Below are 13,736 nucleotides of genomic sequence, written 5' to 3' on the forward strand. Positions count from 1 at the left end.
CGGTGCCCTTAAGTGAATTGTAGAACATCGTAAGGTACGGTGTACTTAAGTAGAATATTAAATATGGTAAGGTACCATGCGCTTAAGTGATTTTGGCATATTATAAGATATGGGCCACATACACTTGAGTGGGCTTTTTAGATTACAACCCACACAAGTGGTTCTATAAATAGAACTCTTGTGTAGAAGCATTTGTGTAGTTACAATTTCGTTTCTCTCTTTTTCTCACTAAAAACCTTCATTTGTAGCAGCTATCAATGAGATTCAAGGAATCAGTTCGTGTGGACTGAGTAGAGGCGTTGTCATCGTTCAACATTCGTGATCGCTCTGTAGATCTGCATCAAAGGTTACAATTGCTACACGAGGTAACGATTCTATCACTGATCATGTCCATTCGTAAGGATCACTAAAGGAGAAATTTTAAATTCCGCTGCATTTTGGATCGCCCTTCTCCTTCACAATGATTATCAGAAATTCAGACGTTTTTGTAAACAAAACAGTAAAGTAAAAACAAAGAGCAAGCTTTTGAGTGAAAACAACTTTTATTAATTGAAAGTTGGCCTGTAAATAAGCATTTACATCGGGAAGAAATTCCTAGAAAAAGGTAATTGAAAAAATAACAACAAAAGAGTATTACAAAAAATGGCAATGTGAACACGGATTTCCATCAAGTTCAGATTCTGCTATAAGTCTTATGACCTCAACACTCTCATCACTTTGCTTTCTGAAGAAGGTGATTAGACTGATTCCTTCCCCTCGGGGTTTCAAACTGTAACAACCAGATGAAATCAAAGATCCTCCATAAGACGTAGCCTTTCTCATTCAATCCCTAACTTTTGCTTGGATCGCCCTTTCAGGTTTTCAATCCACCGGGATACCCTTTTTGCCCAAGTTACCCTTTCGGGTTTTCAACTTAACGGATGTATTTTTCCTTTATTATTTTTTCATCCCTAACTTTTTCCCGGACCTTTTTATTCATTTTTTTGGTTCGCCGGGATGCCCATTTTTGCCTAAGCCGTCGACTTAGCGGATCCTTTTCATGCGAAGTGTTTTTTGACTACGTTTGCGTTCACAGGGAGTGAAAAGTATTCACCATCCGTAGTTGCAATCATCTTGGCTCCATCAGAGAAAACTTCCTTCACAACATATGACCCTTCATAATTCGGAGTCCACTTGCCCCTGGGATCAAATTGAGGGAGAATAATCATTTTCAACACGAGATCACCAGCCTTATAACTCTGAGGAAGGACTTTCTGATCAAACGCCTTCTTCATCCGCTTTTGATATAACTATCCATGACAGATAACATTCATTCTCTTCTCTTCGATGAGGTTCAACTGATTGAATATGTTCTGGACCCACTCAACCTCGTCTAGTTTCACATCTGTCATCAACCTTAACGAAGGGAATTCAAATTCAACTGACAAAACTGCTTCCATACCATACACTAATGAGAAGGGAGTTTCCCCGGTCGTGGTACACACCGAAGTACGGTAACCGTGCAAAGCAAAAGGTAACATCTCGTGCCAGTCCTTGTAGGTTACAACCATGTTCTGCACAATCTTCTTGACATTCTTATTGGCTTCCTCAACAGCTCCATTCTTTTTCAGGTGATACCAGGAGGAGTTTTGATGATGAATCTTGAAATTCTGGCACAACTCCGTCATTATTTTGTTATTGAGATTGGACCCATTATCCGTAATAATCTTCTCATTAATCCCATAACGACAAATGATATTCTGCTTGATAAAACGGGAAACCACCTGCCTAGTCACATTAGCATAAGAAACAACTTCCACCCATTTGGTAAAATAATCGATGGCCACTAGGATGAAACGGTGTTCGTTCGGAGTGATGGGCTCGATGTGTTCGATCATGTCAATGCCCCACATTGCAAAGGGCCATTGAGAAGTCAAAACATTCGAAGTCATGAGAGGAACAAGCACTTTTTTAGCATAAATTTGGCACTTGTAACACGATCTGGCATGAAGGTGGCAATGAGTTTCCATGGTCATCCAGTAATAACCTGCTCTCAGAATCTTCTTTGCCATGGAATGACCACTGGGATGGGTTCCAAATGAACCTTCATGAATCTCCTCAATAATTCTTTATGCTTCGTGTCTATCCACGCATCTGAGAAAAAAAGAATCATGATTTCTCTTATACAACACATTACCATTCAAGAAAAACCTAGTAGGCAGCTTCCTCAATGTCTTCTTATCTAGGATAGATGCATCCTCTAGGTACTCTTGTTTCTCAAGGTATCTTTTGATATCATAAAACCATGGTTTATCATCTCTCACTTCATCATTAGTATAGAAAAATGTCGGCTCATCTAACCTCATAATGCTGATGGAGGGGGCCTCATTCGCCCACTTAACTTCGAACATGGATGCTAGAGTAGCCAGTGTGTCTTCTAAGTGATTCTCTTCCCTTGGGATATGGTCGAACGTGATCTCCTCAAAATACGGAATCAACTTCAATACATGCTCCCGGTATGGAATCAAATTTGGGTGTCTTGTCTCCAACTCTCCTTTGATTTGGCTGATAACCAGAGTTGAGTCCCCATATATGTTGAGATATTTGATTCTCAAGTCAATAGATCGTTCTATACCATATATGCAAGCTTTATACTCGACCATGTTGTTTGTGTAATCAAAACAAATTATGGTAGTGAAAGGAATATAAAAACCCGTGGAAGAAGTAATGACAGCTCCGACACCGCTTCCCAAAGCAGTTGAAGCACCGTCGAACACGAGCGTCCATTGCGATCCTGGTTCTGGTCCTTCATTTGGGTCTGGTCTATTGTAATATTCTTTGAGAAACAATACATCTTCGTCAGGAAATTCAAACTTCATCGACTGATAATCCTCTATAGGTTGATGAGCCAAGTGATCAGCAACTGTACTACTCTTGATGTTTTTTGACTCGTATACTGAATAGCATACTCTGTTAAAATCATTTGCCAATGGGCAACCCTTCCTGTGAGAGTAGGCTTCTCAAAAATATACTTGATCGGGTCCATATTTGAGATCAACAAGGTAGTGTATGTCAACATATACTGTCTCATCCAACGAGCAGCCCATGCCAGAGCGCAACAAGTTTTCTCGAGCAGTGAATATTTGATTTCATAGTTGGTAAACGTTTTGCTCAGGTAGTATATTGCATGCTCTTTTCGGCCAGAATCGTCATGTTGGCCTAATACACACCCCATTGACTCATTGAGGACTGTAAGGTACATGATTAACGGTCTTCCCTCCACTAGAGGCATAAGAATTGACGATTCTTGCAAGTATCCTTTTATTCTTTTGAACGCTTCTTGACAATTTTCATTCCATCTAACGACCTGATCTTTTCTTAATAATTTGAACATTGGCTCACAAGTGGATGTTAGATTAGAGATGAACCTTGCAATATAGTTCAATCTCCCCAAGAAACCACGCACTTCTTTTTCTGTTTTTGGTTCAGGAATCTCTTGGATTGCTTTTATCTTTGCAGGATCAACCTCAATTCCTCTTTCACTTATCAGAAAGCCAAGTAATTTACTAGATCTAACCCCGAAAGTACACTTGTTGGGATTCAACCTCAATCTGAATTTCCTCATTCTTTTAAACAATTTATGCAAGTTGATAAGGTGTTCTTCCTCCGTATGGTAATTCTCAACCAAATCATCCACATAGCACTCAATCTCTTTATGGACCATGTCATGAAAGAGAGTTACCATAGCGCACTGGTAGGTTGCTCTGACGTTCTTCAAGCCTAGAGGCATTACCTTGTAGAAAAAGGTTCCCCAAGGCGTGATAAACATCGTCTTCTCGTATCGTCCAAAGCCATTTTGATCTGATTATAACCAGAGAACCCATCTATAAAAGAAAATACCGAGAATTATGCAGTGTTATCTACCAATACATCAATATGAGGAAGCGGGAAATCATCCTTGGGACTCGCTCTGTTCAGATCCCGATAATCAACACATATCCTTACCTTGTTATCCTTCTTAGGCACGAGAACGATATTTGCCACCCACAGAGGGTACGAAGTAACAGCCAGAAAACCTGCGTCAAATTGTTTTTGAACCTCATCTTTGATCTTCTTGGACATATCTGGGTGCGTCCTTTGAAGTTTCTGCTTGATAGGTGGACACTCTTATTTCAAACGTAGCCTATGCACCACAATATCTGTATCGAGCCCATGCATGTCTTGGTAAGACCAAGAGAAAATGTTAATAAACTCCCGCAACATCTCTATCAACCTTGTCTTCACACTTTCCTCTAAAGCGGCCCCAATCCTGACCTCTTTCACCTCATCTTTAGTTCCGAGATTCATAACCTCAATCGACTCTTAATGCAACTTAATAACCTTTTCTTCTTGACTCAATAGACTTGCTAACTCTTTAAGGGAGTTCACAATCTTCCTCACTTTCTTCTTCGACTTGGTAGATCAAATTGTCGAAGTCATAATGAGCGATATGAGAATCGTAATCAATAGAATCCGGGGTGGACATGGATCTACATTAATGATGTTTTTATGTTTTTTTAGGAAGTGTGTGATGAAAAGAAAACATTTCCATTTTTTAAAAAGAAAAACAAAATAAAAGGAAAGACAAAGAGCAAAATCTTTGAATGAAAAATGTCTTTTATTTAATGATAAAAATTGCAAATAAAAACATGGCGGCCCTACATGATTCAATACGCCTTGAGCAGAGCGTAGGAATTTTTGCATGATAGAGAAAACAAAATAGAAATTTACTACTGATTGAAAGTGACTTGGGTGATATCCTTAGAAGTCCAATTGTAGAGCTCCTCCCCTAGAACACTTAGGCGAATCCAGTTATCAAGATCATAATCACTGTCGACGTCATCACCAACAGCATTAGCTTGACCATCTTTGACAAAACCAGCGCTGGAGAACTTCATCAGAGTGGAAATATTTGGAGCTCTGGGAGATGAACCTTGATTGGCGAGACTGAAACCGAGACCAAACTTGTCAAATTTGGGAGGAAGATCCAACACAAGACCCAACCTTCGGGGTGACCAGCTTCAATAATTGCCTTAGCATCCTTCAAATATGACATGGGGACTGCAGGCTTCTTCTCCTTAGAACGGGGAGTCTTGATCACTTGAACAACTTTGAAATCTTAGAAAGGAGTCTCTTGAAACTCTCCTTCAACCTCTACATAGCGGAAAGATGCCAAATGACTAACCATATACTCTTATTCTCTACAAACAATAATCACCTTACCACCTACCGGGAACTTCATCTTCTGGTGTAAAGTAGACGTTACAGCCCCTGCCCCATGAATCCAGGGTCGACCAAGCAAAGAACAATAAGCAGGATGTATGTCCATGACAAAGAACATTGTACCGAAAACCTGAGGTCTAATCTTGACAGGTAAATCCACCTCACTGAACACTGCTCTTCCTGATTATCCTTAACAACTCTTCAACTTATTGGGAGGAAGAAGTACCATGCATTGTATTCTACTGAGGAACATTAATCTGTACAGGTTCTTAGTTATCCTTCATCACTTGTTTACCCTTAGCTTTCGCCAAGGCATCATCATTATCTTGAGTATTTGGCGAATGGGAGACCCTACCGCTTCTTGTAATTCTACATGTACCAGCAAGATTATCAACACTCAAACTGTCATCCACACATGGCTTCTTTTCAGAAGACTTCTCCTCTTGCTTTACTCCATGATAATAAACATCAAAACCATAATTCCATGGAACAACCTTCTCACTGGAGTAAGGAATAGGACCAGGCAAAGTAATAGTCAATGGATCTGGTCTAGATGGAGTTGGAATATTAATCGGAGTATACAGGATAGAAATCACTGCAACATCTATTTCTTCAACCTTCTTATCCTTCCCAATTTTGTCAAACTGTAAAAACCCTTCGATAATAAAACTTTGAATTCCTGTTTTCAAATCATCACAACCTTCTGGCTGACTCTTGCATTTGCAACATTCGGGAACACAACCAGGATAAACATCATTCTTGATCAAATACTCTTTAACGAACGGTAACAGAGTAGTCACCAAAATTACATCCATGATTAAATTCAACTTTTCATCGTCTTCAACGACATTAACAATTGGTCAATTATGAGCAGGTATCAGATTCTGGATAAAATTGGTTCCATTATCTGGAGTGAACTGGATGGCCTTTGAATCCAACAAATTTTACACTGCATACTTCAATGCCAAGCAATTCTCCACATCGTGACCCATACCACCATAATGAAATTCGCACCGAACATTAGGATTGTAATTTGCAGGAAGCCTCTTAGGAGGAGCTGACATATTTCTCAAATTGTCCAAATTGAGTTGAAGTAAGTGTTGGAGAACTTGAGAATAAGACATAGGAATACAATCAAATACCTTCTCAAGATACTGGGGTTGTTCTTGTGGTTAAGGAGCCGAATCGACTGGTATAGTCACATCATTCACTTGTTATTGTTGTTGAGTTCTTCCTTGACCCCTCTTAGAATACACTGCACTAGACTCGTTTTCCTTCTTCTTAGGATACCCATTGAATGGTTTCTTATCACTTCCACCTGCAGAACTACCGACACTAGCAGACTGGATTTTGCCCATCTTCAAACCAACTTCAATTCTTTCTCCCGCCATTACCAATTCGGAAAACCCAACGGAGGTGCTTCCCACCATTTTATCATAACACGGACCTTGAAAAGTTCCCATGAACATATCAATAAGTTCTCTCTCCATCATCAGAGGTTGAACTCGAGCATCCAATTCACGCCATTTCTGAGCGTACTCCTTGAAAGACTCATTCGGGCCTTGGCTCAGACTTTGCAGTTGGGTCCTATTAGGAGCCATGTTAATGTTGTATTGATAATTCCTCACAAATGCCTTGACCAAATCTCTCCTATTCTGGAAGAAATGTATCAACAACTTTTCATCCTCTGAATACACAGACATCTTGCAGTAGTAAGCTTTCACATGAGTTTTAGGACAAGTTGTGTCATTATATTTGTCAAATACAAGAACTTTGAACTTTGGTGGAACCCTCACTCCTGGCACCAGCCCAAGTCATTAACATCCATCCCTAAAACTCCTTAGCCTTCCACTTCCTTCAACCTCTCTTCCAGCATACGGTACTTCATATCTTCAGCAGGAAAACCCAAATCATTGTTGTGCATAGAGTACATGTCTTTGTTACGACCCATCTCTAATTCTTGCACATGAGGATTCCCCCTCCCATTTGTATGCCTCAACATCTCTCCAACAATGAGATGGGGTCCATGATTAAATGGTGGGGGTGGTGGAAAATGGCCTTGGTTTCCATGCAGGCCTTGATTACGGGTGACATTCTGATAATCATTAACATGTTGATTGATGAAGTTCATAGTGGCATTAGGACGAGGCTGCCCCACATAAATATCTTCAAACACAAACTTCAGATGCTCATTCTCATTCTAAATTACTCTAGGTCTTTCAACAAGAGCTCTTAGCTCCTCTTGACCACGAGCTAGGTTGGTGATAACCTCCATAAACTGCGTCATTCTGGTGTCTACCCGAGTTCTCATTTCCGCAATATCAGCTTGAATCTGCTCAATTTGGTGATGTTGGTTGCTTCTGGTGGAATACCGGTGGAAAGTTGGATTTGCAATCTCTGCTAGGAAAAGCATAATCAAGATAAGAAGACCAGCAAGAAATCCTATTATGCATGGGATATGAATGCGTGAATGCATGCAATGTATGCAATGACATTTTCAAATATTTCCAGTGATCCAGTACTCCGATTCGAGTTATTTAAGCAAGAGAGAAGAAGATGAACATTGAACACTGATAAACCAACCATCATACTCATTAAACCGAAATAAAGCGTAATACAAACGGTTCACAAAAGAAATAACTATCCAAAACCCACAGTACAAAATAAAGAGACCCCATCAACAATCCTGGTGGTGATCACCACATGAGAAAAATAAGACAAAATCTAATTTTCTCAATCTATATAGGTTAAAGGCCCTCAATTATGGAAATACTTCAAACTCCACTTCTGGGATTCCCTGAATAGCTTCCTTGTTCCTTCTTGATCACGCCTTAGAACAAGACTTTGAATGACCATATCCTTTCGGAAAACCGTGTCATCCAAATACTGGCACTTCTCAATCAACTTCTCACACTCGTTGCATTCCGGAAGCAGAATTTGTGCAAGATCATCATCTTTTACCTCCAATTGAACCTTGAGACTTGCCACTTCTTCTACGACCTTGCCCAATTGAATGTTACTTACTTTGAGTTGAGTCTCCACTCCTAGCCTCTGAGTGTTCTCTTCTTCAAACTGGAAATCTATAGCTCAGAGCTGCCTCTCTAACTCTTCAATCTTGGCTTTGTATATCTTCTCCATCTTGGCTTTGGATGCTTTTAGGACTTCATAATCTCGACGCTTTCGCTTGATCTTCTCTTCGGCTTCTTTAAGAATTTCTCATGAACTTCAATAGAAATATACATGCTTCCTCTACCATCTTCAAACCTTGGTTTCTTCTTGACTTTCACAACCCCTTATGTTTCTCTCTGAACCTTCTTGAGCTTGTGAGATAATTGAGCTTTCCCTTGACTGGCCACAAGAAGCTTCACCCCTAACTTTTCATTCTTTGCAAGTAGTCGGATATTCTGAGCTTGAATATGCTCATAGGATCCCTTGGGCACAACATCTGGCTGATCAGGCTCTTACGGGTACAAAGGAACCTCCAAAGGGAAATGCCAGTGACGATCGTTGTTCTTCTCCTTAATCCACTTAACATAAGGTGAATAGACTGCAAAATCTTTCTTCCCAAAATACATCCCTCCTTTCAGATGAATACCTCCCCATGCTTTGGCAGCTCTTTCCATCCATCCAGTAAAATCAGACACATCATAAAATAAGGATTCTTGCACATCTTTGTCATGAGAGGCACATTGGAGAACTCCCCACAGCTAAAGATCATTTCTTTATTTTCCGGTTTGCCCAACTATGCATGTAACAGTCAATGTCCTTGGAGGTGAGTCCCATCAGCCTTTATGACCACTTCAAGGTGTCTTGGGTATCAATAAAATCACCTTGGTAAGGGATAAGACTTCTAAACCAATGGTATAACAATGGAACATAATAATTAATGACACCACCCTTCCCTTTGTAACTCTTAGAGTGTATGGAATGATAAACATCTCCTAGGAGAGTTGGCACGAGATTCCTTTGAATGAAGATAACAACAACATTCTCATCAATGAACTTAACTTTATTAGGAAATAACACAATCCCATAAAGACAACAAGCTAGAACAACATTGAAAGCCTTCCAATCCTTCTTGTCATCCATACCATTTGCTTCTTTCAACAGAAAGCTCAAATAATAACCACAAACACTTCCCATCTTCTTAAAGTTAGCCTTCACGATAGATTCGCTCAAATAAAGAGCAGTAACAAATTGAGCAACATCTGGTTTCTTCATGGAAGCATGAAAAGGTGCTTGGTGCAATATAGGGATGTCCAAGTTACTGGAGTACTCTTCCAAAGTAGGAGCTAATAGATAATCTAGGAACATAAAACATCTCAAAGTACGGTCATAAAACTGTAACAAAGTATGAACGATATCCCTCTGGTAATCATTGAGAGGAGCTTCTAGGTAACTCAAAATCCTTCCAAAATCCTTTCTGAAGACATCCATATTGTCGGGGGGAGACCTCTTAGCTAGCTTGAGAAGATCATCCAGAACTGGGCTTGAGAACTTGTAGATAATGTTGTATCTGTAGTTGACCTTGTTAACAGTGTTCATCTCCAAAGATAGCTTAACAACAAGATTCAAAGAATAGAAAACCTGGAAATAGAAGAACATGCATGTCAAAATGATGTCAACAAATGCTTATGAATGCAATGGGATCAAGGTTTCCAATAAATCTGAGAATTGTTGTGTTGTCAGCAGAACTGGGTCAAATGTAATAGGATTACAGGTTCGATGTCATTTTTTATTCTGAGAACCCGGGTATGATGAAGGCTTGTTTTCCTGTAAATCCCATCCCAACTCACAAATAGGTTCTAGTCTTGGATAGAAACAGGGGTTCCTAATGGTCACCAGATTCGTGAGTCCTCTATGAATAACACTTTGTCTGATGCATAAAGGGTGCAAGGCAAAAGCATTCTCAAGAAAACCTTGTCTGGGTGTGGTATCTCATGCCTTCTCATACGTGTAAAGGTCCATGAGAGTTGACATGAGTATCCACTCTAATCCTATGTGTACACTGGCCTGGGTAACATGCCTTTTACCTCAACGTAACACCCATCCAAAGAAATAACAGCACATCAACAACATAGCATAATGAAACCAATAATCAGAATGAAAATGCGCGCAAACACATAAATGTGTAATAGCAACAAAGTAATAGACAAACAACACCTAATAAAAATCAAACAAACAAGAGTTAGGACTGACTTGCTAAGAGGTTCCCCAGTAGAGTCCAGTTGTCGTATCTCTGAGAAATGCTCACACAAAAATAAAGTCGCACCCAATGTTATTTATCCCAAGAGAGGGAAAGGAAACACTGAGTAAACCTACAAAAGGATGAATCTAATGGTCTTGCACCCAAGAGAATGGTAAGGGAGTCGATTACGCAAGGGGAAGGTATTAGCACCCCTCACGTTTGTAGTATTCTACATGATCCACTCTTGTTATTCTAATCACAGGGTGTGTCAAGTATGAAACTAGGTTGCAAAGGGAATGCATAAAAATGATTTATTAACAGAGAAGAAAAAGAAAAGATTTTTATTATTGCACTCGCTTAAGTTTTGCAACCCAATGCCTACGTATCAAAAAGAATCAGAGCACCGTAGTCCTTCTTAAAAACCTTGGTATGTTGGTGTTTTTTATGGGTAACAACCCTTATTTAAAATTTTCATAAGAAAAGCCAAGTGGAAAAAGGAGTTTTTGATTTGTTGAGTGTTTTTATTGAAAGGATACATCAGATGGTCCCTTAGAAGGTGGGGTATCTGGGCATTTCTCTCTTAATTATGAAAGATTTTCAATAGTATTAGAGTGTCTTTGAATTATATTAAGAAAAATATTTAGTTTTAGAATGAGTGCAAAAGAGGAAAAGGATTAACGAAAAAGGGAGTTTCAATCCTACTTGTTGTCATGCAATATGGACCTAAAGTTAGGGTCAAGGAAACCTCTACCTAGTGTTGTCATACATGGATACCAAACCTAAGGTCTATTAAGTTTAATCTTGGCTAATAAAGAACTAAAGAATCCTATGGGGAGCATGCAATCAGACACTCAAACAAGGCCATGAAAATAAACAAGCATCACATGAAAATGTAATTAGGTAAATAGCAATACAAGACCATGGATAACATAAAGAGAACTTGAACAAGTAGCATTCATGCTGTCAAGGCAAAATAAGAGAATAAATGGCAATTAAACAATCATACGTCAAATGAGAAGTAAACACTTACTCACACATATGCACTTAAATAAGATACCTAAAGCAATACCTACTTAAACAAGCAAGTATCAAAGAAAGAACACTCAGTTAGGTAAACACCTATGCAAATAACAAAACAAGACCAAAGATAACACAAAGAGAACTTAAACAAGTATCATTCATGTAACCAAGGAAAAATAAGAGAAGAGATGTTAAACAATCACTTATCAAATGAGAAGTAAACATTTACTCACACATAGGCACTTAAACAAGATACTTAAAGCAAATATGCTTTATACAAACAAGCATCGAAGATGAAAGATCATGCAATTAGGTGAACACCTAAGCAAGCAACAAGGTATTAGTAAAGATGATAATTGAACAATCACACATCAAACCATAAATAGAAAGAGTTAAGGCATACAAGAGATGAACATCTCCTAACCCAAGAACTATCCTACTTGAACAAGTAAGGAAGCAAAACACACAAGAAAAGGCTAACCAACAAAAATAGCATGTTATAAAACATTCATGAGGTAACAACTTATCATCAAAGTACGCATTTAGACATGTTAATCAAATCCCTAAGGGTCATGCACAAGAGTTTTTGGCATTAGAAAACCTAAAAGAAAGCAAACACTCAAATAAGCTAGCATGCAAGGCTATGAGTGTGGAATGCTTAACTTACAATGGCATAAGAAAGTGAATTTTAAGTGAAGGAGAAGAGAAGACATACGAGCCAGCAGCTAAGGCACAATAAACTCATCATTATCAATCAATCATGCTTTTGAAAAGGATTGTCACAAACATGTACAAAGGTAAGGTTACAAACAACCCTAATTGGGAACTAATCCTCTACTCTAGGTGCTAACATGTAAAGGCAAAAGAAAAGGGACATGGTGAATAAAGAGGAGACAAACATGAACAAAATAATCACCTCAAACATGTCTCTGAGGCATATCAAAACTCCAAACAAGAATTGAATTCAAGGCATAAACATTCATTCAAGTAAACAAGATAAGTCAACAATTCTTAAACAAGAAGTAAGGGCACAAAGAAATTTAGACAAGAGAAGTCAATAGATTAAACATGGTATTCACACATGAGAGACCTATAACCACCACCCATGTATCATATCAAACCATATTCAAAGAAGGAGGCACAAGATAAACAAGGTGAAAACTAAACATGTCTCTAAATGGGAACAAGCATCACATTAAGAAAAAGTAAGGAGGGAATATGGAAATTAGAAGGCTCTAGTAATGGGTGAAAATAATAAAAATATCATGAAGTCAGCAACTCAAACATGTCCTAACATGTGTCTAAAAGTATGGTCAAGAAGTCACTCACAAAACCAACAAAATCCACAAGCATATCAACAAGTAAACATGCAATCAAGGTTCACAAAAAACACCATAGTTATGCACCAAATGGATACCAAAAGTCCTCAAATACACACTCAAACCCTATGTATACAAGTGTCTAAAAGTGTTCAAAAGATTGGCTCAAGAACAAGTTCAACATGGCATCAATCAACAAGCATTGTAATCCATCATTGATAATACAAGTTAAGCATCAAGAACAAATTCAAAAGTTACCTAAAATGAAAGGTTAAATCATCAAAACAATGCCCAAATGTCCTACATATATGTGCCTAAGTGTGTAAAAATATTGGGGTGAAAAGTCAAAGGGAATCAACAAGAACAAAACCCTAAATCAAAAACTAGGTCAAACCAAACATATTCTATGTTATAATTAAAATAAAATAATAAAACAAATAAAAATAAATAAATAAAAAATATAGAAAATTAAATAACATGTTGAAGTATAATCATGAATTTTTGGAGAATTATTGGAGTAATGGAGATATTAAAATAAAATCAGATTAGAAAAATAAAATAAAAGAAATAAAATGAAGTTAAAAGAATAAGGGGGTGCATGAGTAATATAGAAAATGAACTGGAAATAGGCTGAACATGTACATGGGCCAAAAGACCGGGGGTGGAAAAAGCGAAGGTACAAAGGCCCATGACCCAAAATCATTTAATCAGAATTAAAAGGGTGTGATAACTTAAATAAAACAAAATAATCATTTGACTCGGTGTCAATAGGTCACATGTAATAAGTGATAAAAGACAAAAAAAATGCGCTAGCCAATCAGAGTGCTCCACATATCATCTTCAACCTTGGTCCAAAAATGAAACACAAGCTAAAACCCTAACCCCATGCAATCCCTTACAACTACTTCTCATGCACATAACTTCATCCACAGTTCATAAAAATAAAAGAAGTTAAAAGCAAATATGTA

General features: G+C 38.3%; 1 protein-coding gene across 1 annotated transcript; it reads right to left on the minus strand.

Moving 5' to 3' along the window:
• Nucleotides 1-2,108: 2,108 nt before the first annotated feature.
• LOC127082136 (uncharacterized) lies at nt 2,109-4,101 on the minus strand. Its single transcript, XM_051022360.1, has 3 exons — nt 3,985-4,101; nt 3,773-3,863; nt 2,109-2,935 (listed from the first exon to the last, which is right to left on the minus strand). The coding sequence occupies exons 1-3, from the start codon at nt 4,099-4,101 to the stop codon at nt 2,109-2,111; spliced, it is 1,035 nt and encodes a 344-aa protein (XP_050878317.1).
• Nucleotides 4,102-13,736: the final 9,635 nt, after the last annotated feature.

This window comes from Lathyrus oleraceus, chromosome 5 (genome assembly GCF_024323335.1).
Source record: "Lathyrus oleraceus cultivar Zhongwan6 chromosome 5, CAAS_Psat_ZW6_1.0, whole genome shotgun sequence".
NCBI lineage: Eukaryota > Viridiplantae > Streptophyta > Magnoliopsida > Fabales > Fabaceae > Lathyrus > Lathyrus oleraceus.

Coding starts and splice junctions, on each gene's coding strand:
- LOC127082136 (XM_051022360.1), bottom strand. CDS start 4,101: ATGTCCAAGAAGATCAAAGATGAGGTTCAAAAACAATTTGACGCAGGT. Junction 3,864..3,984: donor TGCCTAAGAAGGATAACAAG/GTAAGGATATGT, acceptor TTTCTTTTATAG/ATGGGTTCTCTGGTTATAAT. Junction 2,936..3,772: donor GGGGAACCTTTTTCTACAAG/GTAATGCCTCTA, acceptor TATGCTATTCAG/TATACGAGTCAAAAAACATC.